The sequence below is a fragment of the Oreochromis aureus genome, linkage group 7 (genome assembly GCF_013358895.1).
Source record: "Oreochromis aureus strain Israel breed Guangdong linkage group 7, ZZ_aureus, whole genome shotgun sequence".
Taxonomy (NCBI): domain Eukaryota; kingdom Metazoa; phylum Chordata; class Actinopteri; order Cichliformes; family Cichlidae; genus Oreochromis; species Oreochromis aureus.
In genome coordinates, this window is record NC_052948.1 from 6,153,429 (window position 1) to 6,179,431 (window position 26,003).

The window sequence follows — 26,003 nt, forward strand, 5'->3', positions numbered from 1 at the left end:
ATAAATAAATAAATCGCCTTTGTAAAAACTATCGTCGGTAGTCGATGTATTCGTCCAATCGCCCAACCCAGTTATCATTGCTAAATAGCCTTCATATTGTGACTCATGCATTAGCGTGCATATTTATCAGTAAAGTGTTTTATTCTATAGATATCACATGGAGTGCCTCACGCCGCCTCTTGACTCTGTTCCTGTAGAGGAATGGTTTTGTCCTGAGTGTGAAGCCAACAACCGTAACTCAAGTAAGCCTTTAAGTTAATGAAGTTCTTTGTGCAACAAGTGATCATTCACTGATAGTAATTAAAAACAAAACCTAAATGTTAATTAAATAAATATACAGTTTTGTACATATACTGTATAGTATCCCTGTTGGCTTAAAATTTGTTTTATCTTGCTTTTAAAAATCTATTCTTTGTGTAATTGATGTTTATACCTTTAATTTTCTTAAAAAAAAATAGATTTCGGGAAAAAATGTGTTTTGTTAATTCTTCAGCACCCTAATATACATCCTTTCACAAATCAAACTTTAAAATCTTTCATCAGGAGGTTCAGCTGAGGAACTCAGTGATGCCGACAGCCTACCTTCTACTGCACGCCCTGCCACCAGTCGATCACGAGCCCGTGCTTCAGGCCCCACCAGAGCCATTGCCCGTACCCAGCAGAGTGAGAGGGTCCGAGCCAATGTCAACCGACATCGCATCACACAGGCACGCACGTCGCAGGTTTGGCATGAAGCGTGATGCTTCTGTCTTGGCTTATTTTCTAACTCATTACTGTTGCATTCATGTGTTGTTGGATTTTGCAGCTTATTGTGTCAAAGCTTAACAAAGTTATTTGTTGTGCGGAATACATTTATTAATACCATTAAACACCTATTATCTCCACCAAGGGGATTATGTGATTGGAGCAGCTTGATTGTGTTTTAGCTGTTAGAAGGATTTATCAAAAAGTCATGGACAGATTTGCTTGCAAACTTTCTGCAAATTTTCAGCCCTGGTGGAGGTATGCAGTGTGGGACTGCTGTTGGTATTGTCATGTATCTGGATAATATACTTTAGTCCTATTGACTGCAAAAAAAAGGCATGCATTTTTTACTTTTAAATGTCTTAAATGCCAACTAATAAGTTTTTGCTAAGTAGCATTTAATGTTTGAGAGTCAAGTTTGCAGAATGTTGTGAAAGCAAAGCAATGGAGTAACCCAAACCTTTCCCCATTAGCTGGCCCCGACATATCTGATGCAGTCCACTTGGCTGGATGAAACGATTAATGCTGTGGTTGCTGGGCTCAACACAGCTGTATACATACGGGACTTAACACCTCGTTTGGCATCTAGCCGTAAACGCAAGACTGGTAAGTAAGGACATATATGAAGGAATTATTTTAGATAAAAGTACTTGCATGAGCAGATGATGTGTGAAGAAACTGAAGAAGTTGCTTCTGATGATAAAATGCTTCCCCCCCCCCTCTGTTTCGTCACCTGTCCAGGAAAGCACAAAAAGGTAAAAAGTAGGAAGACATCTGCTAAAAATGGTAAAGTGCCTAGCACAGGAGTCAAGAGGAGGAAACGAAAAGTAAGGAGGAATAAATCTAGGAAAAGGATGGTAAGTCTATTGTCAACATCAAACATTTATATGTGTGATTTTAAACATTCTTCATTTTCATTTCCGCAATGAAAATTTCTTTTGTAGTCCTATGAAAGTTTTCACGAGAAACTCTCTTTTCCTACTAGATGATGAAGAAGGTTGCCACTCCACGAAGCCGTATTGCTAATAGTCTTGGAATTGTAAAGGACAAGAAGAGCTCGTCGCTTCCAACAGTTTATAGGCCATCAGAGCACACACTAAGCAATATGCGTGCTGACATAGGAGCTGCATCCCTCTCTATCTATGGAGACCCATTTGATTTGGATCCATTTGTGGATCGGTAAGAGACTCTCTGAATATGATCTATTTAGTTTAGATACTGTTTACATACAGCTCTATATACAAAGATTAGAATATCATTAAGTTTATATTTATGTAGTTTCATTTAAAAATGGTCAGCCTTCATATAATTCTATATTTGTTACGTGCAAAGTGAAATATTTCAAGCCTTTCTTTTTATTTCTTTTTCTCGAAGTCGATTCTGTCGAATCGAAGACAGATTTCTAAGAAAATTATTGTGTCAGTGCAGTGTAGCATGAAAGCGATCAGCTTTTTGCACTGCTGTGGTGTTATTGGTTGCTTTAGTAGCAGCCTTTAGCTCATCTGTATTTTTAAAATTGGGTGTTTCTCATTTTCATCTTGGCAGCAAACCATAGATTGTCTCTGGGTTTCAGGAAAGACTGGGTGACTGGCCCATGACAGCAATGACACAGTCAGCAAACCATTTGCTATTTTACCTGTTTGAACAGCAGTTTATTCAGGCTTGAAATGAAATCTTCTAATATTTATCAAACTGCCAATTATAAAAATGAAAAATAAAGTGTTTTTGTTTTTTACATATCACAAGTGCAGAATATGTTGAATATTTAATTTCTTAAATAATTAATTGAAAATATTGACGTTTTTCAGGATTTTCAAAATTTGAGTTGCACCTGTATGTCTCACTGTGTCATTAAGCTTATGCGGTTAGAAGTATTGATAGCAGTGTTGAATATTCTTACACGGTTAAAAAAAACAACTGTACGTAAAATAATTACACCATAAAGTGGGGCTGTTCAATATAACGATATATATCGGATGACGATATAAAAACGTCTATCGTTTCATTTTACGCTATCGTTTGTTTCGTGGTATCGCAAAATAAACTGTTTACGGCAATATTTTTTCATTATTTTGATGGTCACTGTAGTGGCTATATTAATTTCCGAAAGTTCTCTCTTTCTCTTATATTTTATATAACCACACTACAGACGGACAAGCGCTTGTTTTTATACGTTGTCGTTAGCAACAACAACCACCTTGTGTCCGCTTGTTTATTTTCCACATAAACCTTTCACAATAAAGCTCAAGATCCTGTTGAGACTTTTCAAAATAAACTGAATCACGTGAAAGATGCAGAGTATTTACGGATGAGAAGCAAAAAAGAGCCGTCAGGTGCTAAAAAATAAACCTTAGACTCAAACGTTAGAACAGGCTTTTCCCCGCAGCACGCTGTGTAATAAATACTCACAAAGAAAACGGTGGCCATTACAACCTATGTCTAAAAATGTATCGTTTCATGCATCAGTTAAAACACTCGACTCCAGGTATGCGACGCCCAGCTGGAAACACTTCACGCAAGTCGAGCTGCCCGACATTCACAGAATTTACAGAAAATGTTACATTTTTTGTGATTTATATCGTTATCGGATGATAGATGTCTTAATATTGGGATGTGAGATTTTGGTCATATCGCACAGCCCTACCATAAAGATGTTTTGTTTTTCTGTTATCTAAAAGAGGTAGTGGTTTATTTTATTGTAACCTGTAATTTATTGCAGGTCTTGTAAAACAAAGGGGAGCCTAGCAAAAAAAAAAAGTTTGGGAACCACTGTATTAAGCTAACTTTTTTTCTTTTCTTTTTGAACCTATGGTGTCCATTTGACCAGTGAGGAGGATGAACAGCAGGCTCATGTTTCATCGCTACTGGAGGCCAAGAGACGAGGGATCTCCTGCTCAGCGCTTCGCTCTCATCAGCCTGTGGCTCGACCAATCACTGCAAGCCTTTCCAGGTACCATTTCCTGTTTACCCTTGGACCATGGATTAGGTTAAAAACAACTGAAAAGTTTATTAAAGCTTGCGGTATTTGTTTGCTTTGCTCATGCTCAGACATTCATAGTTAATTCATCTGTATAATTATTGTATAAAACAAACTAATCAAATACAGGTAGCGTTAGCTGGATCTGTGCTACTGTGCTATCTGTTGTTTATCAAAATGATTGGCCACACCCGACAGCTACTTTTATGTTGTTTGTGGTTTTTGAACATAACATGCAAATGTCTGGAAAGATTCCCCTCTCTGTGCCATCTGTTGTGACCATCTTTCACCCTTGGTTATAGGTATAGAATATTAAATCTGCTACAGATAGGAGATGAAAACTTGCCAAGTTTTAGAGCTTGAGATTTCTGGTGACTGTTAAAACATATCTGTAATGCACATATGAATCTACAAACGTTACGTTTGATTTATATCCGTAAATACTTCACAAATCTTATTGAAGGTTTGCTATGCTATACCAGGAGGGGTATGGATGTCCACCCATCAGGAGGTGTTGTGGAGGCAGCTCCTGTGCCTGATCTGCTGGGCAGCATCCTATCAGGACAGAGCATGCTCTTGATGGACAGCTCTGATGTCGTCATTAATCGAGATGGTTCGCTTAAAGCTACCAAGCCAAGTAAGTGTATGTCATACATTTTTGTGTCACATATCCAGACTATGAAATGGATTTATATTGTGTGTATTTGTATTTTCTAGCTGTGTGCAGTATTTCCCACACATTTAGATTCGGGGTGCACACATTTGGTCTTAAATACTACTGTTTATATTTTACTGCAACATTAAATTATTATTATTTTTTTGCCGAGTGAACAGGCAGTTTAGTATCTGCTTCTGCTGTGAGATAGTATATTTTGTTGGTCTTTGCAGCCATGGTGAGCTAGCGGCAAATGAACTAGATCTGCTTTAGTTTAACTGCGGTTCTAGTTAGAATAGCCTGATACCTCATAGCAGAGGTCCATATTTTAAAAAAAGTACCATGATAATTATATAATAAACCTTAAAATGCTTTAATTTAATTTTAGCAAGAAAACTAAAGTTGTTTCATTTTTCTTTTCTTCTGTTACAGTGATGCCATCTTCATTAATACCAGGCAGTAGAAAAAGCAGTAGCTCTGGAGATGCAAACAGCCCAGGGATGTCAGGAGGTCTAGGAGACACTTCTCTGTCTGTGCACTACGACAGAGATCAACCAGGGCCCTCCTGTGCCTCTGTGAGCACACCATTGTCCCAGAGCTCAACTCGGTTACCTCCTTTAGCAGCTTCTTCAACTAGCCACATACAAACACCTCTCCATTCTGATCTCAGAGGGCATCCAGGTTTGCATCCACCTCGTCCAAACAGACCCACACCCTCTAATCACCGGGTAAGCAATGGATTTGGAGTCCATAGGAAAGGCTTGTCATCTGTCTGTCCCACTGCAGAGTCCAGTTCCAAAAGCAAGGGAATGATCCCATCACAAAGCCAACCTAAAAAGGCACCTACAAAACCCATGTGGGTAGATGTGTCAGAACTTCCTAGAATACCAAAAATAAAAAGGGAAAGTAGTGGCATGACAAATGATGGCACTAGTCAAGATGGCAGTCATAAAGTTAGTGGCAGCAGGGGTCGGGGTAGTAGCTCTACCCCTAATGGTAATGGTTATGGCATGCCTGAAACAGGCATGAATAATCTTTCTGGGGACAAAGGAAGGCAGCAAAGTGTAGACCGGCAAAGGGGCCAGGCTGACGGTCAGGCCCCGAGGCACAGGCCTGATGGAGGTAGCTCATCTTCAGCTTTCTCTAATTCATTCTCGTCATCCTCGTCCACTGGGTGTCCCGCTGGCCAGCCACGATATGCCTCGTCATCGTCATCATCATCATCATCATCATCATCATCAGTGAGCTTCCGCATCAACTCTAGTGGGAACCCATGGCAGTCAAGGCGGCTAGGCATTGCATCATCCTCTTCTAGTGTAGGTGCCTTCCAGGAACACTGGAGGAAAAAGGATGATGAAGCTAGAAAGAGACAATTGGACAGGGATAAACAAATGCTTTTGGCATCACGTAGTCTGGGTAGTAAGGAGCAAGATAATATATATGATCCCTTTAATCCTACTCTGTCAGATTCAAGCAGCTCAGGTGACGAAACAGAGGGGACAAGCCCAGATGGCACTTCTCAGTATGTTACACTTGACAGGAAGCCTCCTAGTCTAAGTAACAAAGAGACTATAATGCAAAACGAGCAGGACCTGGTACAGGTGAAGACTGAAACATCAGAGATTGAGGTCACACAGGAAGGACCAGGGATAGCTCAGGAAACCACATCTGGGGCCAGACTCTTGGAGGACAATGTAAAGGTTGAAAATGAATCAAGACTATCAGGCATAAAGACTGAAGAACAAACTGTATCACTTGACAAAGTTAAGAAAGAACCTTGTGAAAATGCAGGTGAATCTGAAATTCATGGTGACAGATTTTTTAATTCAGAGACGACAGACACTACACCACCTGCTGATCAAACTCTGGATCTTGTAAAGACTGGGAGAGAGACTCGAGAGGCAAAGAGTGGACAGCGTGCTGGAACTCCCAGCAGATCTCTCTCAAAGGATAAGGAAGATTCATCAGTGGATAACTGTACAACTGTCAAGAGGAAACAAAAGGAAGAAACTAAATCACATGTTATGTCATGCTCAAAGTCCCCATCAAGAGATTTGGACTATAAGAAGAAAAGCTCCAAAGCTTTGAAGGAGCAGCCCTCCAGTGGATCTGAGACAGACAGAGGCAGGAGAGGAGATCAGCTTGGTTCCGGACATGTCACAAAGCAGAAAGAAATAGACCGTGAGGAGAAAGAAAGGATTTCCAGGCGATCACGGTCTAGAGAGAGGAATAGGGCACACTCAAGCTCAGACAGTTCTCAACCCAATTCCCCTGATAGGACTCACAGAAAGAGACGGCGGTCCAGGTCACGATCAAAAGATGAAAGGAGAAGAAGGCGATCCAGGTAAATGTATAACAGTTTTTCAAATATACTTTATACTAATAAGGCAGTGATACTGTGTTTTATTTTGACCTTCACTGGAATGATTAATAATTGTGGACATTTTAGGTCTGCTTCCAGCTCCAGCAGTAGAGACCGTTTAATGAGGAAGAAGCATAAACGAAGAAGCAAGGAGAGAAGTGATGACAAAGAGAGAGACCACGAAAGACGACAGGTTTCAAAAGACAAAAGACGTGGTCGGTCTCGCTCAAAATCCCAGTCCAATTCACGTTCCAGGTCCAGAACCCGATCTAGATCAAGGGACCGTAAGCATGGTCAGTCAGAATCCCGGTCCAGATCCAGGGAGAGGAGGAGAGAACACAGCAAACATTCGTCTCTCTCTTCAAGAGACAAGGTGGAGTCACGATCTAAAGAGAAGAGGAGAAACAGGTCTAGATCCAGTTCAAGAGAGAAAAGGAAAGAAGAAAGATCATCCAAAAGCTCACACCAAACTTCTCTTTCATCCTCCAAAGACGCAAAGAGGTTGCAAGACAAGAAAAAAGAGAAAGATGTTTCTCAAAGCTACAGTAAAGATGAAAAAGTTGAAGCCAAAGTGAATAAAAAGGAGGGTCCATCCTGTTCTTTCACCTCTAAAGTAAAAAAGCCGGACAAAGTCCTTAGTGCAGAGAGCCAGTCCACAACTACAGAAATTACAAAAGAAGCAAAGGGTAAAAAAGACATTAAGAAAGAAAAACAGGCATCGGTTGACATGTTTGAAGATGATCCTATTAGTATATCGATTAAGAAAGAGGAAACAGACACTTGTTCTTTGGCAGTAAGCAAAGAGGATATCGAAGTCCCCGTTAAGACTGAGACTTGCGAAATTCCCATTGTTAAATCAGAGCCAGTCTCTGTATCCAGCTTAGCCCCTGATACTTCCTTTTCTATGCTGACCCCGCCTGTTGCAGACGAAAGCCACCAGGACACAGTCTCTGAGACTCAGCCGTTGGCCGTGGCCAAACATCAAAACACTGAATTGACTGTCCCTGTAAAACTGGAAGTTCAGCAGCCTTCAGACTCTGATGATGACTTTAATATTGATGTGATGCTAGACAGCTTGGATTACGTGAAATCTGAGCACACAGAGAGTAGTGGTGCAGCTGTCATACAAGAGAAAGAAGTGGTGGAAGGGAAGAATGAGGTACAGCAGATATCAACAATAGCAGGAGCAAAAACATCCAAAACACAAGTGAAGCGTGTTACCTGGAATATACAGGAGCCCGAGGGTCCTCAACCAGAGAAGTCTGCGAGCAGTAAGTGGTATATTGTTACTTTACTATATCATGCTAACTAATGTGTTTTCATTTAACTGACTCTTATTATTTTTAAATGGCTTTAGAAATGGTTGTTTGAGTTTTTTAAGTGATTTGAGTGATTTAATTAAAGTGCTTTTTCTTATTTGCTGTCAAATGTAGCCTGGATACTACTGTTCCCTATAAGCTGAAAGCTCAAGCTTCAGACTGCTCTGAACACTGTTTCTAGCAGCTTTTTCTAGTCTTTCAGCAAAGACTTTTAATATGTAAATAAATAATATTATTTATTTTTTTACCATAAGTCATGCAGAACTAATGTTTTACAGTACAAGAATAAAGATGAGCAGAGATCAGAGGTGTGTTGTGTATCTTATGCAGCTAATTGTGTGTTTGTGTGTTTTTGTGCTTTCCTTTTCACCCCCTTACACAGAGCTTGCTCTATATAAACTGAAGCTAAAGCAGGAAGGGGCTCGCAGACCTTCTTTGACAGTCCAGGCATCCAGTCAGGTAGGTCTGAGCTACTTGCCACTGCAGTATTTACCAGATATGTTTTGCATGTGCTATTTCTTATGTAATGGCAATATTCGTAGGAAGGTGGCAGTGTTTATCCAGAAGAAGCAAGTTTGGTGTTTTTTATAGAGTCATGTGATAGAAAGTGAAACTGATACCAAAGCAGTTTCAGAGTAACTGAAAGTAGAACTGTGTCTGCATGTAAGCAGTAATTATAAACTGTGTCCCCATACAAGTCTCTGTAAGATACACAACAGTATTGTTTTAGACCCATCAGTATTAGTAATTATTTGTATAGACACACAATAAAACACAAGTTGTTAAGTATAGGACAAATATGTATAAATTGAATTGGAATTTTAAATAAGTGTGCATTTGGAGTGTGACTATTTTAAATTCATGACCACAATTTTCTGTGTGTTTATATGATGGAATATTTTGAATTTTTGTAGGTGGTGGTCACTGTATAATCTCCCTTGACTTTTACAGGATATCACTGCAGCTGTTAGTGACCCCTCCAAGAAATGTGCTGATGGTCTTCTCAGTACTTCCTCTAAATCTGATGGTCTTCATTCTGGGGAGTTATCAGCCACTGCACAAGGAGAGTCAGAAGAAGGAGATATATCAAGGAAAGACAAGGTGAATAGAAATGCATTTTTCAGCTTTATTACAGATTATTTAAATAATTTAATAATCTGCAGACTGATATTTTCTTTTTTGGGGGGGGGGGGTTGCTGGTGTGGGCCATTCCCACTAACTTTATCCCTTGAAGGCTGTATAGGAATCTTTTCAGATAACTCAGATACATGGATGAACTGATTAGATGTTAACTGTAAAAGGTGACACTTCCTGTAACTTAATAAAGCTGTTTCTTTCTCTTTTTTTTCATCATTATTTTACAACTGTAATTATTTAAAAAGTGCCCAACAAAATGAAAGGAAGACATGGTAGCCTTTTATTTGCAGGAAATGTCAACATTCAGCTTCACCTTATGTTGTGCAAAATCACTTCTCTGGCCAGTCACCCAAATTCGAAAGAAAGAGAAAGATTGTGACACCATGCTTCATGTTTGGGCTTGCTTGGATAACACTTTGGAAAATGTGTGAAAATTAATTGCACAAATGTTCCATGCTGCTAGCCTGATGAATGAATTTGTCAAAGACTTTGTTTCAATGAAAAGAATGAAAGAAAAAGCATGCAGAAATGTTAGTTTCAAAATGAACGTGTGGAAAAATTATGTCATTGCATAAATTATGATTCTACTTCTCCTAACAGTATTTGAAAAAGCTGCACATGCAGGAGAGAGCGATAGAAGAAGTTAAGCTAGCTATCAAACCTTTCTACCAAAGGAGAGATATCAATAAGGATGAATACAAGGAGATTCTTCGCAAAGCCGTCCAGAAGGTGGGTTAGAAAAATATGATGATGATGATGATGATAAAATTCTTTTTAATTCTTTATTTGCTTAAACATGTTTTTTTTTAGGTGTGACCCAGGAGTTTCTCGGTGTCTCTGGTAACATTTTTAAAATATCTTTTTCTCAGGTGTGCCACAGCAAGAGTGGAGAAATCAACCCAGTGAAAGTTGGAAATCTGGTTAAGGCATATGTGGACAAATATAAACATGCTAGGAAACATAAAAAGGGAGACGATTTAGGAAAAGCCCCAGACACCCAGACTGAAGCCACGAAAACCTCTGACAGTCCACGCTGAGGCAGGAACTATAGGCAGGGACAACTACACCCGCACCCACAATAAACACTGATTGATATATTATGCTATGTTATTCTTTGTGTCCTAGAATTGGGCGTGATCACACTCTAAACATACCAAGTGCAAATGGTCAACCAACCTTTGCTCACAGTTTCAAGATGGAACATTTTCTATAATGTTGAGATTTCTATCTTAATGGTATTTTGAACACAACCTTTATTCATTAATGACTTGAACAGTACCTATTGGTGTCTCTTGCCAAGAACTATTCTCCGTTTGTAACACAGCTCAGAAACTTAATGGGAGACTTTGAGAGTGTGCCTTAAAGAGGCAAAACTCAAAGACCATCCCATAGAGGTAAAAACCGGGTAGCTTTCTCCACCGGCACTGGTAGGATACAATGTAGCGTGGCGTTTGAGTTTTCTATGTATTTCTTTTGTTTGTTTGTTTGATGGGAGGGAAGGGGTATTTATCATAGGCAAAACTCAATTTGTCAGACGAGAAGCGAGAAAATGTGCAGAATATGCATATTTCAGAAATTTACATGTTAAGAGAGCACATTGTTATGCAATTTTTGTAGAAAATTTATCAGTAGACTTACGAATAATTTTAGATTTGGTTGTAAATATAATATATAGATTTGATACATCCACCTGTATGTTCCTTTCATCCGTGTTGCCTGTTGCAAATGATTGACATAAATTTGTTCTAGTTCAAGTTGACTGTGTTTAATGTTTTAAATTTAGTGCTTCTTTTCTTTCATATTTCTAATATCCATGTGTAATGAATTCAATTCAGCATAATGCAGGTGAATCTGGAGTGAATAGTCATATTCTCTGTTCTCCTTTGCTGTAGCTTCAGCTCCTTTTAAACCCATATTTTTTTAAAGAACCAGAGAATATTAAGTTTTTGTGCCAAAGGAGTAAAATGAATACAAAATCCATAGGTGAGATTTCATTTGTTTCAGTATTATGTTTTTAGACAAAGGATACAATTCCATAGTAAATAATATAGCTTTTACTCAGGAGTGAGGGCAACACATTTCTCAGTGGCAAAGGTGGAAAACCCCATTTATTTTTGCAAAAATGTGGTGCAACATGTCCACCTTTTCAATAGGAAAAGGTTTGATTTGATAAATTACTTCTTTGGTCTAATTTTATGTTTCAGGAAGATCAATTCGTATGTCACAAGCGACAGCATTTTCCATTATATTCAGGGTATGTTAATTGCATATCTATAATTGGAGCAGTGGCTGTACTTAGTTTTTGATGAAAGCATACAAACTAATTCTTGCCTGTTCACCACTCTGTTATCTATACTAGTTTGTCGACTGTAAACACTGATTAATTAGGTTGCTGGACCTGCCTTGTACTACTTCCTTGTCATCATCTTTAATTGTGCTGTATAAAGCCAGGAACTTGGAATGGAAGAATTTAACAAATAGGTGCTCATGTTATCTGAATGTATGTGACTTTTTTTTTCTGTATTTACTTGATCAAACAGTCCAGGTGTTTCTACAAGGAAATCGTCAAATAATAAATCACTGATGACAAAGAGACGTTTGTCTTAGTTTATTTCAAGTACTCGCTTACAGTTTGTCCTGTTTTTGTTACAGATTTTTCAACATTGGCAGTTAGTAGGACACTATTTTAAAATTGTATTAACACAGTCTTAGCTTTACATGAAACGATACCAAGTTAAAATAATATTTTCTAGATTTTACATAACCCTTTGTTGTATATGAGTTATGCACAAAGGGTATAGAAATGGCAGTTTATTCAGTATGAAAAGTGCAAGATGAAAAGAAGAATAGCTGGTCAGTTTCTCATATATAGCCAGTGGCAGTATGACACAAAAATATTACTATACACATACATCATTATATTCAAACACACACACATATATACAGCAGTTCTATAAATATGTGATCAGTAATATAAACTTAGCTTGTCAGAATGGATTTACCATTATCATAAGCATTCATTTCATTTAATATAGGATGATATTATCAGTTTAACAATACATTAGATGAAAGACAATTGGACAGTTCTAAAGCGATCTTTAAACTGAGGTTAGTAATGTAACAGTACAGCAGTAGATGGGGCATTTCTCCTCATGTAGTGGATAAAAATGTGATTTAGCATAAATGTGAACATAGAGGGAAAAGCAGGCACATGGCAGTATTGGCAGCTATAACACTATCACATTCAGCTGCTAAGCGGCCAACTTTTTAGCTGATTCAGAATCTAGTGTAGTACGTGTCCCAATACCCCATAAGAAATTAAAGTGGTTTCAAATAAAAGTCAATGAAAGATCAAATTTCAAATCTGGTTCGGGAACAGTGCAGCGTCCCGCATCGGGTCTTCGGCTGTTTGCAGGGGAAAGCAGGAGCTGATGAGATCATAGAGGCTGTTGTGTGAGATCTGTAGGCTCACGTTGGAGCTGTAAAGAGACGACGCTCCCTCCATTTGGGCCATCTCATGAAAATGTCGACAGATTAAAGGTACCACCTGCAGAAATGGAGAGAAAGATTTACGCTAAAGAGTTTCATAACTGCTGATGACAAAGTAAACACTGAAAGTGATGACTCATGATAAGCAACAATAGCAATAGGAAAAACATGTCCTCCTACTTGGCAAGTCTTTGTCCAGTATATCCCTCCTCAGCACATGTCTAAACCATTGCCTCTCTAACTTTCTGTCACCAAACTTCTTATATATTTCGAACCTGTTTATCACCATTGCGAACAAACGGGGACATATTACATGTAATAATGTCTCTACATATTAAGTATAACTATACTATGCTCACTTACGCTTTTACATTTGATTTAAACCTGTATACACACTTTATTTCTATATATAAAATAATTTGTTCAAGCTTTTTTTCATATCAATGATTGGTTCTTTTGCTACTGAAAGTGCTGGATACATTTTTTCTATGCAGATGATACCCAGTTATTTATCTACAAACCCACTGAAACAACTGGGGTAGTTAAACTACAAGCATATCATAAGGCAAGAAAGGTCTGGATGACCAGGATAACTTATGCTGATAACTGCTAATAAACAACCTAATTACTAAAAGGTCTGACTGGTCATATTCCATTATGCACAGAACATCTTTAGTCTAGTCTTCTTCACTGTTACCTGTCATTCGTCCCTTGATTCTGCATGGTCTTATCTGCAATTACTGGATTCTCCAACATGCCAGTTGTTTTATTATTATATTGTGTGTAGTCTGTTTTAAATCCTCTTCCCTCTAACTTTAACTGGTTGAGGCAGTTGGCAGCCCACACCAGGTGGCAGCCAAAAGCCAAGTGTTGCCAGATGTTTCCTCAAAGGGAATTTTTGGGTTATTTTTGTTCAGTCTCTGTCTTACAGTGTAAGTACCCAGCTGTGCATTTTTTCATAAATTATTGCTAAGAAAATGAAACTAAATTGAATTAAATCGAATAACTGACTGAAAAACTGAATGGGTCTTTGAGGTGAAGCACGGGTCGGGGGGTGGTGTTACCTTCACTACAATAAGCTTCTTCTCCAGCGGTTTTCCATCTGGAAACTTCTCTCCAAAGCACATGGTGATGGTGTATTCAGGAGATCTACCATTGTTCTCCTTAAACTGTTTCAATTCTGAAACAAATTCAGTGGGAGTCATTTATTTAAGGATGAAATCCATTTTTACTTCAGCAGTAGTCTAAGGAGCTTGAAAAGAAAAGCGTCTAGACTTCTTTAAGTTGCTTGAAGACGTTTCACCTCTAATTCGAGAAGCTTCTTCAGTTCTAAGGTGAAATGGTGGAGAGTCCCAGATTTAAGCCCTATGGGAGTGTCCGCCCAAGAGGGACAATGGACCCCCTAATGATCCTCTACCTAATCACATGAGCCAAGGTGTGAAAATGGGTGTAGGTCACAATCAGCCAAGGTTTTGGGTGAACTCATTATGAAACATAGCCCCACCCTATCATGTGATTTCCAGAGGTCAGAAGGCCCAGGATGTGAGTGGGCATTAAGGCGTCTGGGAAGGGATTTCAAAACTGGATTATGGATGGCAGACAGTTGGTGCCGTGAGCCACCACCTCTGTTTGAACAGGGCTTATGAGATGAAACGTCTTCAAGCAACTTAAAGAAGTCCAGACGCTTTTCTTTCCAAGCTCCTTAGACTATGATGACCTGGATGACTAAGAACCTTCACAGACATACTTCAGCAGTATATGGTGTATATACACATATATAAATGAGCAAACATCTACACCTACCATTCACAAACTTTTCAAAATTAAGGAGCTCCACCATGGTGTTTTGGGGAAGCTTTGCTGGCTCTGCATTAGCCAAACTAGGGTCACTGGTGCTGGCAAACACATGGCATCTGTCCTGCCTCCAGGCATAAATACCAGTTTCTTGCACTTCCAAGAATAGACCTCTCTGGATGCTATTAAGTATGCGGTTGGTGTATTCAATCTGGTAATAAGAAGGTTGTGGTGAGTAAAACATGAAAATGCCTCATCACACAGCAGTATACTGTACCTAAAATTAGGGGTAAAATCCATCTATCGTATTCTAAAGTCAAATTTTATTTGTGACATACACAGTATCTCAGAATCTGTCAGCTTCATGCCTGAAGTAACATAATAAACATAATTTCTAGTGTCTGCTTGGATGGTACAACTGTGTAAAACATGCATCTAGCTAATGGTATGATTATACCTGTTTGTGGTCCAGCAGACCATCAGTGGAGGGGAAGCAGAGTTTGAATGCCTCATACCCAAGTGCCTCTGAGTTGTAGTGGAGCTGCATTCGGGGAGTGTTCAAAGTCATCTTTACCATTTCTTTTTTCCTGTAGTGGATGGAGACCTCTAGGTCAAATAGCCCCGGCTGAGGTGAAGTGAGTACTGGTGCAGGAGTTACTGTACAAAACAAAACAGTTAATAGACAACAGATCCCTCCTTCTTGGGTAACTATGTACACATATTTTTAGTAAACCTTTCATCCAGAAAGAGAAATTTGTCTAAACATACCTCCATAACAGATTTGCTGCACTGGTAAAAGCTGTGGGTTGTTTTCGGCTGCTACAGGATAGCTTTCAGTTGCGGGTTGATTTTGCTGGCCATAGTTCTCTGTCCATGGTTGCTCCTCTGTTTTGACAGTAAAATCATTTTAAACTACAACTAACCTCCATTATAAACCACAGAAAACCAAATGCGATCCACAAACTTTACCTGTTGACTGGCTGCCAAGACCCAAGGCCATCAAATCGTTAACCAGATCATGCTGTTTATTGGGGAGAGGCAGTGAAACAGTTAATATTTAGAAGCACAAAGACAAGTGAGATTACACCAACTAAGAGAAGTGAAAGAGCGCTTTATGTGATACTGAACCTCATTTGCTGAAAGGAGGTACTCTGTGGAAGAGCTGTATATATCTGGTATAATGTCAGCGTCCTCCCAAGGGTCCCGTGTTGCCAGACCGTCTTGGTTTTCTTCAGGGAAAGATGAAAGATCAGCGTTATTTATGCATTCAAACTCGGAACGGTTTTACCCCAGAATCTCGGCTTAAGTGATGATTAGCTTACGTGCAGTGTTGATAATCTCATAGACTTTATGTGGGTCATCAGAATTCTTGGAGTTATCTTTTACCATCTTGAAGCGCACAGAGAGGTTGTTCAGAGCACAGCGGAAGTTGGTTTTCCACCTGGCTTTGTCATTAGGGAACTCATTAATTTTCCCACTTGCTACTGCCCAGGCCTATGGAGGAAATGCAGAGAGGTGTAAACATAATGACAGCCGGGTAGAAAATTCAAACTTACTATATATTTTATGAGATAATTACACACATTAGACTTCACATGCACCTCCTAATTGTTTCACACACTATTTGGATTTCACATCTAAACTGAAGTGGCTGTTTATGAAAAATGAAGACACTTGGCTGAAATCTGTAGAATTCCTTTAATACTGGCACCAGCGTATAACTGTGCTCTAAGTATGAAAACAAGCTGTGGTTTTGCACATTAAATGTATCAAAAACATTAGTACAGGATTTCTTTGAGTCAAGATCACTGACTCAAGTGTCACCACTAGAGATGATGCCATAACTGCCTCTGGGAACAGCTGCAACAAGCTAAACAACTCCAGCCTGATAGTAACAACAACTCAACAAAACTATTTTTGGAGCTATTTAAAGCACACGCTTAGTTTGTAAGTCGCTTACTCATCAATGTAGTAGCTTATTATTTCAGTAAAAATGTCAACATAGTCATTTTAACCCTTTTATCTGATCGCACGGATAACAAAGGCTAATCTGGCAATAAACTTACCCGGAAGATTTTACTGTCCTCGTCACTGCAGTCTTTTCTGGAGTTGTGCTTCCACGGGACTCTGAACTTGTTTGGTTCAACATAGCACAGGCCAGCGTACTGGCCCGTTTCCACCTGCTTTAATAGCCAGCTGGAGAACTGAGGTTTGGGGAGGCTGACAGGAAACACAACAGCGACAACAAGCGTGAATAAATAGAGACGGCTTACGAGCGCACAAGGGAAATCTGAGAACATTCAAAAAGAAACTCCCAAAACTGGAAGCTGCAGATTTCTTCTACAGCAATAAACCGCAGTACTATTAACTATTAAATGTGCAAGGGAGAAAAACAAGACGAGTTTCTTCTTACCTCTGCATTTCACCGATTCTCTGTAAAGCCGTCGGTCTGAATTTTCCGAACACGTCTTCTAACATTTATACTCCATTTATAAGTCCCTCCTTCAGAGGGTGGAAGTAACACCGGCGTGGGATTTTCGGGGCACGAGTGGCTGAGAGTGCTTGTTTCTTACACACCAATTACAAGACAGCCTCGCCGACCGGATGTAATGGGCGTGTTAGTGGGTTTGCATAATGGAATTTCTTGCTGGAGATTACTGGGAGAGAGCTGAAAGTCGCTGGCTGCGTGCCAAGCGAAATTTGTTTCCCTTGCGTCGGGAGCGCGCACTTTGCAGGGAGAAGGGATGTTTTTTTTTTTTTTTTCTTTAATAGAAGAGAATATAACATAAACAGGTTTCGTGTCTACTGTGCAAATAGGCAACACAAACATAGAGCCCCAAATGCTTCATCGCCCCGCCTTATGTAGGTTTAAAGTAATCTTCTGACTGGAAGTAATCTAAACATTTTGGAGCGGCCCAGCCAGACCGTCAATATCCAATCTGAAGAGAATCTGTGCAGTGAGCCGGAGATTATGGTGATGACAAGGAAGCCTTGCAGCCTGGATGAATGAAAAATGTCAAAATACCGACTTCTTGTTTGAATAAAAAACACTTTAAATGTATATCCATTCGGCCATTATTCAATCATGTGGTCTATCTGGGGGAAGGGGGGATTTCTGTGTTTTAGCTACAGAAATCTGTTTTATAAAAATAAATAGACAATTGACAATTGTTTTCAGTCATGTGCTCAGCAGACATAACCTTTGGCGATGTGCAAAAATCCGAGCAAATAGTATTTTTATAGGACGTCTGAAAACGACCAGAGCCGTTTACTTGTTGAGAAATTGGTATCTTGAGCGTTAAAGATTCTCCTCCTATTCTCTTATCTCTTAATAATCCGTAATGATGTATCAATGTCTGTTGTAACCAAATTGACGGTAATGTAACAAACCCCATCTTTCACTTTTACACAAAACTAAAACATCACTACTTCCGCGTCTGGTTGTTTGGAATTTGAGCCAGGGTCAACCGCATACGCTCTCCCTGCTCAGTCCGCGCTCCCGACGCGGGGAAACACATTAGGACGGGAGTAACTACCCGTTGTAATGTGTTTCGTCGTAATGCGTACTACTTCAGTACGACGTCGGCCTTTTTTAGGCTATTTCGTCACTCCGTCAGAATCATTACATCATCCCATAGGCTTACTGTCCCATAGTTAAATGCTTACTTAAACTATGCTCACGCTCGATAGTGATCAGCTTTTCACCAGTGTCACGAGAATTCACGAGCATCTGATTAAAAATATGCTCATTTAACGTGTTATATCTATATATATCTCTCTATATAGATATATATGTGTAGATAGATATGTTTACCACTGATATATATCTATCAGTGATATTTTGGAGAATTTTGAAGACTCTGTCCACATCACACACACCACCTTCATCTAATGAAAAAAATAGACAGTAACAGCCTTATAACCAGTGCTGGCATGTCCTCCATACCATTACACTACCAACAGCATCACCGCTAGCCTGAACTCTTGATACAAGGCAGGATGGAGCCATACTTCCATGTAGTTTAGGTCTAAAATTTTGACATTCATCTGAATGTCACAGCAGAAACTGAGACCTAACAGCAACATTGCCCCATCTTCTATTGTTCAATTTTGGTGAGCCTGTGGATATTGTAGCCTTGGTTTCCTGTTCTTAGCTGATAGCAGAAGACCTGTATCTGCTTCAAGGTATGAAGTGGTGTGCATTCATATAGGCTCTTCTGCACACCTTGGTTGTAACGAGTGAGTTAATATTGCCTTCTTGTCAGCTTAAGGAAGTTTGGCCATTCTCCTCTTACCTCTGACACCAACAAGCCATTTTCACTCAGAGAACTGCCACTCACTAATTTTCTTATATTCTGGGCATATTCTGTAAGCCCTAGAGATGGTTGTGCATGAAAATTCCAGTAGAACAGCATTTTTGAAATACTTAGAACAGGCTGTTTGGCACCCGATAAGTGTTCGAAGTCACTGTAATCACCTTGCTTCTCCATTCTGATGCATGGTTTGGACTTCATCAGGCTGTCTTGATGTTTTCTGTTTGGACTGGATACTTGTGTTAGCAAATAGTTGAACGGGTGTACCTAAAAAAGTGGCTGGTAGTGTACATAGTATCAACAGTAGTGGGTGATATTTGAAAACCTTATCAACACAAATTTAGCTTTACGACAATTTTTATTGTATACCATAAACTTTAAACTGATCCAGTCTAGACTCTATACATCACTTCCATAGATTTATGAGTTATGCATTTCAGTGTTATGTAAATAATGCCAGTTTATTCAGTATGAAAAATCTGATGTATTCAAAGATTTCTACACATATATGATGCTGAATAAATGCAGGTGTTGTTGTACATCCATTAATAATATGAAAACAGAGATATACAAATTACACTAGTACACACAGTATATTATATAACAGGGTGAATATTTTCATTACAGTGTGTCAGTATATCAAATAGCAATATATGTTAATCTTTTCTTTCACACGTATCATATGATTTAGGAACTGCTAAACATCTCTTAAGCAGTTTCGACTCAGATAATACCTGACATTTTTCTGATTTTCTGAATAGTCTGCATTATTGAATGGTTTCACCTTGTCTGTCCCGATGTACTTTTTTTTAAAAACTCTTGCTAAATGAGTCCCCCTTGAAACCACCAAGTTCCAGTGAGTTCAGAAAAATAAATCCACCAATGAATACCCCACAGTGTGTATTAAAAGCAGTGTGTCTCTGTTTTTGAGACTTTCTGATTCAAAGTTCTGCAGGTGTTGTACAGACTTGTGTCATGTGGTAGAATCAGAAAGAATATTAATAACCTGACAGTGATACCGCTTTGGGGGTGTCTCAGCTGCATGCATTGTAGTCTGCATTATTGAAGAATAAACCTTTGTTGAGCTACTTGATCCAACCCAGGCATCATTTCCTCTTTCCACTGTTGTGTTTTCAGAATTTCTCTGTGCACGAAAGACTAACTGAAAGATATTTTCTTCACCCTATCCTCCTAGGAACCCTTTCTACCTTTCACCCACAATCCCACCACAAAATGTCAGTTTCTCTGTGCGCTTTAGATACTTTTAATCTTCAGATTGCACAACCATGTTCTGACCACAGATTGGGTTACTGACGTTCTCACTTTTTAGGGAATATAGCTCTCAGAGCCAAGCATCTGTGTCAGGAATAAGGAAGTGATTCATGCTGTAGATGGATCACTTCTCTTTTCTTGCTCACTGAAAACTGTGCAGTCCTTGTAGTTGGACCTTGTAGAAAAAAACCCCCAAGGCTCAAAGAAGCTAATTAGGAATGATCTGGCTTTAATATTGACACACAACACAGATTGTCACATCCTATTTTGCTAGTTTATGCATAATTCAAGGGTAATATTTTGACTTGTCTGCAGAACACAACAGCAGATCATTCCCGCGTGTGAGAGATAACATACAAGCGACATAAGAAGCGCTCAGCTTGTCCTTGAAGGACAAACTTGTGTTAAGCAGGTGCATTTCAAGTCAGACTTCTTATGTCTTTAAAGGGGATTTCTACTGGGAATTTTAAATATAGATTCTGCCCCCCCCCACACACACACACCCACACACCCACACACACCCACACACACATTCATCTCTCTGTTTTGTATTCACATTCTTTCTCTCTGTGTGCTATATCATCCACATACACGCACATACTTTAACAGGGAGCAGTGCTGGCTTAACGTATTGTAAGTAAGGAAAAGAAACAGACTTGCGGGGGTGTTGATACACTGGAGTAAAATGGTTTGATTGAAAAAAAGAAAACCACCGCTTTCTCGTAAATAGACACGCCCTTACAGGTGAATGAGATTTCATCTGAAGCTGTAACATGGGTTGATATTCCAAGAAGATAGCCTTTGTTGATTCAAGATTTATTGATTTACTGGTAACGATGTTTGCCTTTATTGAGTTGCATTGTAGTATGCACACACAGAGTTCTGGCAATTGCAGTCCATACTTTTGTTTATTGCTTGTTTTAGGATCATTTATAGGATACCTCTTTTCCAGCCCTGTGTATCATTGTTGGTTAATTGATAATACTCTAATAATATGCTGTGATCAGGTGTGTCTTTTGGGCAGTTGTCCAGCCCAGTTACTGCCCTTTGAATGAGTGCCCTTTGAAACAGATGACATATTCTACAATTTTGCTCTAAGATGATTTCTAAAATAATTTTTAATAATGTTTGATATGCCTAATCAGCACTATGTCAGGAAGTCGGTTTTCTGCTGAGCCAAGACTGACCTGCCCTGTAGGTTCCAAAGCATGTCTCAAAACAAAAGCAGTTTGTTCAAAACAGAAACTAAAATCCTGGAGGTGTGATGCAACATGTTTTTTTTTTTTTTTTTTTTTAACAATGTCTCAAAGCGAGAAGAAGCATACTGTGTGGATTATATGACTTCCCCTAAGATGAGGTTATCAAGGTCCACAGATCAGTCGTGTCAGTGACCGTGCTGAATGAACTTGTTCTTACAGATCGTTCACTCGGCGCCCTCTGCTGTTTTTACGGAGAGAAGCGAAACCTTGGCACCACACCGGGGTTTGCCATAGGCTACAAGACGCTATCCTTCAAGCTGGAAAAGGCAGGTTATTATGTTTATCACCGTGTAATTATATTATAGTACATGGAAAATACGGATATAAAATTAACAACATCAAAACACAACTGATTATTATATGACACTCAAGCATATGAATGCAGGAGTGTGTATGGATTCTTAAGGCAGGTTTAGAAAGTCCCCAAAGTGAACCCACTTAAGCTTTATTTATATTTAGTGATGTAAAATAAACTTTACCCCTTCGTGATTTCCTGTTTTTTCTATGTTTGTCATCCTTAAATATTTCAGATAATCAAACAAATTTAAATATTAGAAAATGATAACGCAAGTAAACACAAAATACAGAAAAAACCCAAACATACACATATATAATGACATAAAATGTCATTAAAAAACGACAATAAAATGAGTGTGAATTCTCTCATGGAAGTTCCAGCTGAATGTGAGCCAATAAACAGGCTTAGGGTAACCGAGTGTGACTCTACCCTCCGGTACCGGATGACGCAATGCTGATAGTGGAGTGATAATAACAACAGGCCCCGAGTACGAATTTCAGATTCTGTCCCAGAAATCTCGAAGAAGAAGTCACTTTGCCTTAACTAACATGCAATGTAAGTATAAATTAAATGTAGCCACATAGTACAGTAGAAAAGCGCAATTTATGCAAAGAGGGGGAAAAAACTATCAGGGAATTTCGTTTTCTTCAAAAGTGGCAATTGGCTTTGGATGATGTAATTGCTATTTTTCACCGCCAGATGCTGCAAATATCCTTTAGAAAAACACGATGCAAAACTCTCCGTTTCCACGCTGACTTGTTAGTGTTTTTTGCTGTTAAGGAAAGTTTTACACATACAGAATATATTTCTAAGATTCGAGTCGATGCTGAATGAAACTAAATTCAAATAAAACAAACAAACAAAAAAGGGTTCGGTCTAGAAGAAAATGTTTGCATGAAGCTGTCCAGTCACGCTGTGGTGCTGAAATGTTGCATCCGTGCACCAGCACATTTGGGTTTGGGTTCATCTAGCCTGTATCATCCTACAGACGTAAATGGGATTATTATAACATAAGGGAATCTTTTTTTAAAACACAGATGGGAAATGAAGAGATGCCGTGCATCTGAAAAAGATTTTTCCGGGATAACCTGTCGATTAAGCGCAAACAAAGTGGACCTGCAGGGCACAGACTTGAGAGGTAGCAGTAATATTGTCTTTCCTCTCACAAGCATCTCATGAATCGCGTCTCTGCGAGTTTTATAACTGTGTTCAGAGACACGCTTGTAGTTTGCAAAGCTGTAGCCTGGATACAGCAGAGAGCGTCCTTGGTATTTGCGATTGTAAAGAGCTGGTGGAGGGGGGGTAAGACTGATAATTTGAAGACTTGCCAGAGGTACATTGTCAAATTCAAAAGGCATTTCAAAGAACCACACCATTCACTTTTTCATTCTCTCTTCTTTTTTCTTCTTTCTCTGTCTTTTTTTCCTCCCTTTCTTTCTTTTCGCACGGTTGCAGACCGTTTGAATCGACCAATGGGCCTTCAAGTTAGAGACATTGGAATGTAAATGAGCCCAGCGCGTGCTCCCGGCGCAGTGAAAGCTCGGGATTGTTTATTGAGCTCCCGGAGCCACGCGCCTGGCCCGGGGGAGTCGGTGTGCAGAAGAATCACACAGCGGGGCGGGGCCTCGCGACGAAGCGTGCGTCTCAAAAAAGGGGTGGGTGGGGTGTGTGTTGGAGGCGCGTGTTGAAAAAGAGGAGTGCTGCCAAAGTTTGGGTCAGATCGGCTCGTGGAGTAAGCAGTCAAGAGAGACTTGGACTAGAGTTAGCCACACGGTCCCCACGCGAAGGACACGAGAGCTGTACACTGCCAACTCTTCTCCTCCTGCCACAAGTTTCAGGCTGTCCCTCTTTGCGAGATGGAAACCGCGACCATCACCACCACGCAGACTGCATTCACCTTTGGACTTAGCGAAAGACGCGCCAGCATCAGCCTGCACGCCCCGGCCCAGGACTGCTCGGTGAGCGCTGTGCACCAGAACACCAACGTTGCCGGCTACCAAAGCAAAGCCAAGGTGCTGAAGAGACAGCGCTCCAGCTCTCCGGAGCTCCTGCGCTGCAAGCGTCGCCTGAGCTTCAACGGCCTCGGCTACTCCATCCCCCAGCAGCAGCCTGTGGCCGTGGCCAGGCGGAACGAAAGAGAGAGGAACCGGGTCAAACAGGTCAACATGGGCTTCCAGACTCTGCGTCAGCATGTGCCAAACGGCGCCGCCAACAAGAAGATGAGCAAAGTGGAGACGCTGAGGTCCGCGGTGGAGTACATCAGAGCTTTACAGCAACTTCTAGACGAACACGACGCGGTGTCGGCTGCTTTCCAGTGTGGACTGCCATCCCCGACACTCTCCAATAGCTACTCTGCCGACCCGGAGTCGCCTCACTCCACCTACTCATCAGATGAAGGTGGCTATGAGCCTCTGAGCTCAGAGGAACAGGAGTTATTGGACTTCACAACTTGGTTTGACAGGTACTGAGGCTGTCATGTAAATGAACCGCATAGCAGCGTGTGCGCGCAAAAAAGAAGAAAAGCGTCTGACTTCTCCCAGAAATGCTTCGAAAGACTCGATAAAGGCATCAGATCTGTCTTGCTCTCTGTGCTTCCAAGTGATCTGTTGCCTCCCTCACTCGGGCTGCTTCTGCAGGAGCAAAGCAATAGTGACAAACAGGGAGAATGAGTATGAATGCGTGAGAGAGGGAGCATCTTGTTGCATATGAGCGCAGTCCTCACAGGAAGGAGGGAATTGGACACGTTGACGCGTGGAAGTAAAAAACTGTTTGAATAAGTGCAATTAAAATGTGACACAGCAGACTCTGCAGGGACGGCGCTGTCCACAAGATCTGTTCGTCAGTAGTTCATCAGACCCGGACTGCCTTCCTCAGCTGCCACATCTGTTGAAGATGTACAACATAAAAGATGCGTCAACAGACTTTATTTTTTTTTCTTTTTTCGTGATGTACATGTCCTGTCCTTTCATAACAAAGCTGTACCATACAACAAACTGTTTTAACACGAAGACATATTTTTGTACATACAGTCAAACAGTGTTGTAGCAGAACGTTCACTGCCACTTTTTTCTGACAGTGTTTTGACAACCAGCTGTCAGCGAGGCGGCGAGCTGGCATGTATGAGTTGTGTGACTGGGCAGCAACATCAAGGCTACTGCCTGTAGTTTATTTGTGTGTGTATGTCTTTTTTAAAAATAGTTGTCAAGGAGACATTTATTAATGTATGCACTCTCAGCTTCCCGTAGCCTAAAATGTAAATATTTGATTTTAACAGATATATTTTGTGTAAAACAAGTTTTATAAATAAAGATTAATCTATTTATATTATATGTTTTTGCAGTGGCTTGGTTCTTTAGCTGATATTGCGTGTGCGTCTGTATGTGTCAGCAGCGGCGCTAATTGAGCAAACGAGGGAGCTTCTCTTTTATTCAAAGCCCCTGCATGACCTTTTCCCGACTTGGTTGGGCACACGGGAGAAAATTGCGCAGCTGGGCGAACACTCACCAACCATTATAAACGCGCACCTTCCACGGCGCTTTGTCTGCATTCAGGGCAGGGAGATTAATATTACGTTTCATCCATCGCATTGTTTCTTTTGCGTACTCTGCCTTTACCCAATGGCCCAGAGTGCCTGGAGCTGAGGGAAAGGAGGGGGCGGGGGTGGCAATTCACTCAAAGGGTATAGACACTTTGAAATACAGCCTGGGGAAAGTCAGCAAGACAATGAGACGGGGTCAAAATTCTTATTGCCCGATTGAGATCAATCTAAATGAAACCTGGGGTTGTAGACTAGTTGTATCCCCAACTGTGTTTTTCATGGAGCACACAGGCCAATCAAAAAGCCCATCTCCTGCGAAATGGGGAGCACAACGCCCCATTGTGAGCACTATTGTGTGCGGCTTTGCGCCTCATTATACGAATTATTGAAGATCTTCTATTGTAAATAAACACTGATGCCGAGTTCAACTAAGCAGAACGAAGTATAACGAGTTTATTCTCACCTGGCGCTCCTTTGGGGTGTGGAAAACGGGAGCAAGAGAAGCTGCTCTTGTTTGTGAATTGTGAATGTACTTTTCTACAAAATTTAAAGAAGAGAAGTTTTTTAAATCACTTTTGATCACTTTATATATTACTTAAAAACAAAAAATGTGTAAACATAATAGCTGGATATCAAAACAACCTTTATATCCGGAGAAAACCGTTAAAAAGTAGCAAAGTCAAAGATGAGTAAGATGTTTCTCTCTCTGTCTCCCTCTCTCTCTCTCTCTCACACACACACACACACACACACACACACACACACACACACACACACACACACACACACACACACACACACACAATGGAGCCTGCAGGTGTAAGCCACGTGCCTGTACTTGGTCAC

At 40.2% G+C, this 26,003-nt stretch overlaps 3 protein-coding genes across 3 annotated transcripts in view; 2 read left to right on the plus strand and 1 right to left on the minus strand.

Moving 5' to 3' along the window:
- The window catches only part of phrf1 (PHD and ring finger domains 1), a 16,394-nt gene extending 4,605 nt beyond the window's left edge, over positions 1–11,789 (plus strand). Inside the window, exons 5-18 of the mRNA XM_039615828.1 lie at positions 42–46; positions 136–242; positions 544–722; positions 1,218–1,350; positions 1,486–1,601; positions 1,730–1,923; positions 3,572–3,694; positions 4,204–4,358; positions 4,809–6,720; positions 6,826–8,009; positions 8,440–8,516; positions 9,009–9,158; positions 9,795–9,923; positions 10,064–11,789. Of these exons, the coding sequence (XP_039471762.1) occupies positions 42–46; positions 136–242; positions 544–722; positions 1,218–1,350; positions 1,486–1,601; positions 1,730–1,923; positions 3,572–3,694; positions 4,204–4,358; positions 4,809–6,720; positions 6,826–8,009; positions 8,440–8,516; positions 9,009–9,158; positions 9,795–9,923; positions 10,064–10,231 (4,632 nt within the window). The 3' untranslated portion in view covers positions 10,232–11,789. The remainder of the gene's footprint in view (positions 1–41; positions 47–135; positions 243–543; positions 723–1,217; positions 1,351–1,485; positions 1,602–1,729; positions 1,924–3,571; positions 3,695–4,203; positions 4,359–4,808; positions 6,721–6,825; positions 8,010–8,439; positions 8,517–9,008; positions 9,159–9,794; positions 9,924–10,063) is intronic.
- Positions 11,787–17,047, minus strand: irf7 (interferon regulatory factor 7). Its single transcript, XM_031756501.2, has 10 exons — positions 16,891–17,047; positions 16,544–16,697; positions 15,800–15,971; positions 15,606–15,706; positions 15,447–15,498; positions 15,246–15,362; positions 14,935–15,134; positions 14,487–14,688; positions 13,748–13,863; positions 11,787–12,741 (listed from the first exon to the last, which is right to left on the minus strand). Exons 1-10 carry the CDS (start codon positions 16,953–16,955, stop codon positions 12,553–12,555), a joined length of 1,368 nt encoding a protein of 455 aa, XP_031612361.1. The 5' UTR covers positions 16,956–17,047; the 3' UTR covers positions 11,787–12,552.
- Positions 17,048–23,357: 6,310 nt separating this feature from the next.
- On the plus strand, positions 23,358–24,905 carry ascl1b (achaete-scute family bHLH transcription factor 1b). Its single transcript, XM_031756495.2, has one exon. It carries the CDS (start codon positions 23,476–23,478, stop codon positions 24,085–24,087), a length of 612 nt encoding a protein of 203 aa, XP_031612355.1. The 5' UTR covers positions 23,358–23,475; the 3' UTR covers positions 24,088–24,905.
- The last annotated feature ends 1,098 nt before the right edge of the window (positions 24,906–26,003 follow it).

Bases quoted from the DNA above. Each gene is read 5' to 3' on its own strand.
- irf7 (XM_031756501.2), bottom strand. From the start codon at position 16,955: ATGTTAGAAGACGTGTTCGGAAAATTCAGACCGACGGCTTTACAGAGA. The intron at 15,707-15,799 runs GTAAGCTAATCA...CTTTCCCTGAAG, and splicing joins TGAGATTATCAACACTGCAC to AAAACCAAGACGGTCTGGCA. The intron at 14,689-14,934 runs GTATAATCATAC...TCTTATTACCAG, and splicing joins GTCTGCTGGACCACAAACAG to ATTGAATACACCAACCGCAT.
- ascl1b (XM_031756495.2), top strand. From the start codon at position 23,476: ATGGAAACCGCGACCATCACCACCACGCAGACTGCATTCACCTTTGGA.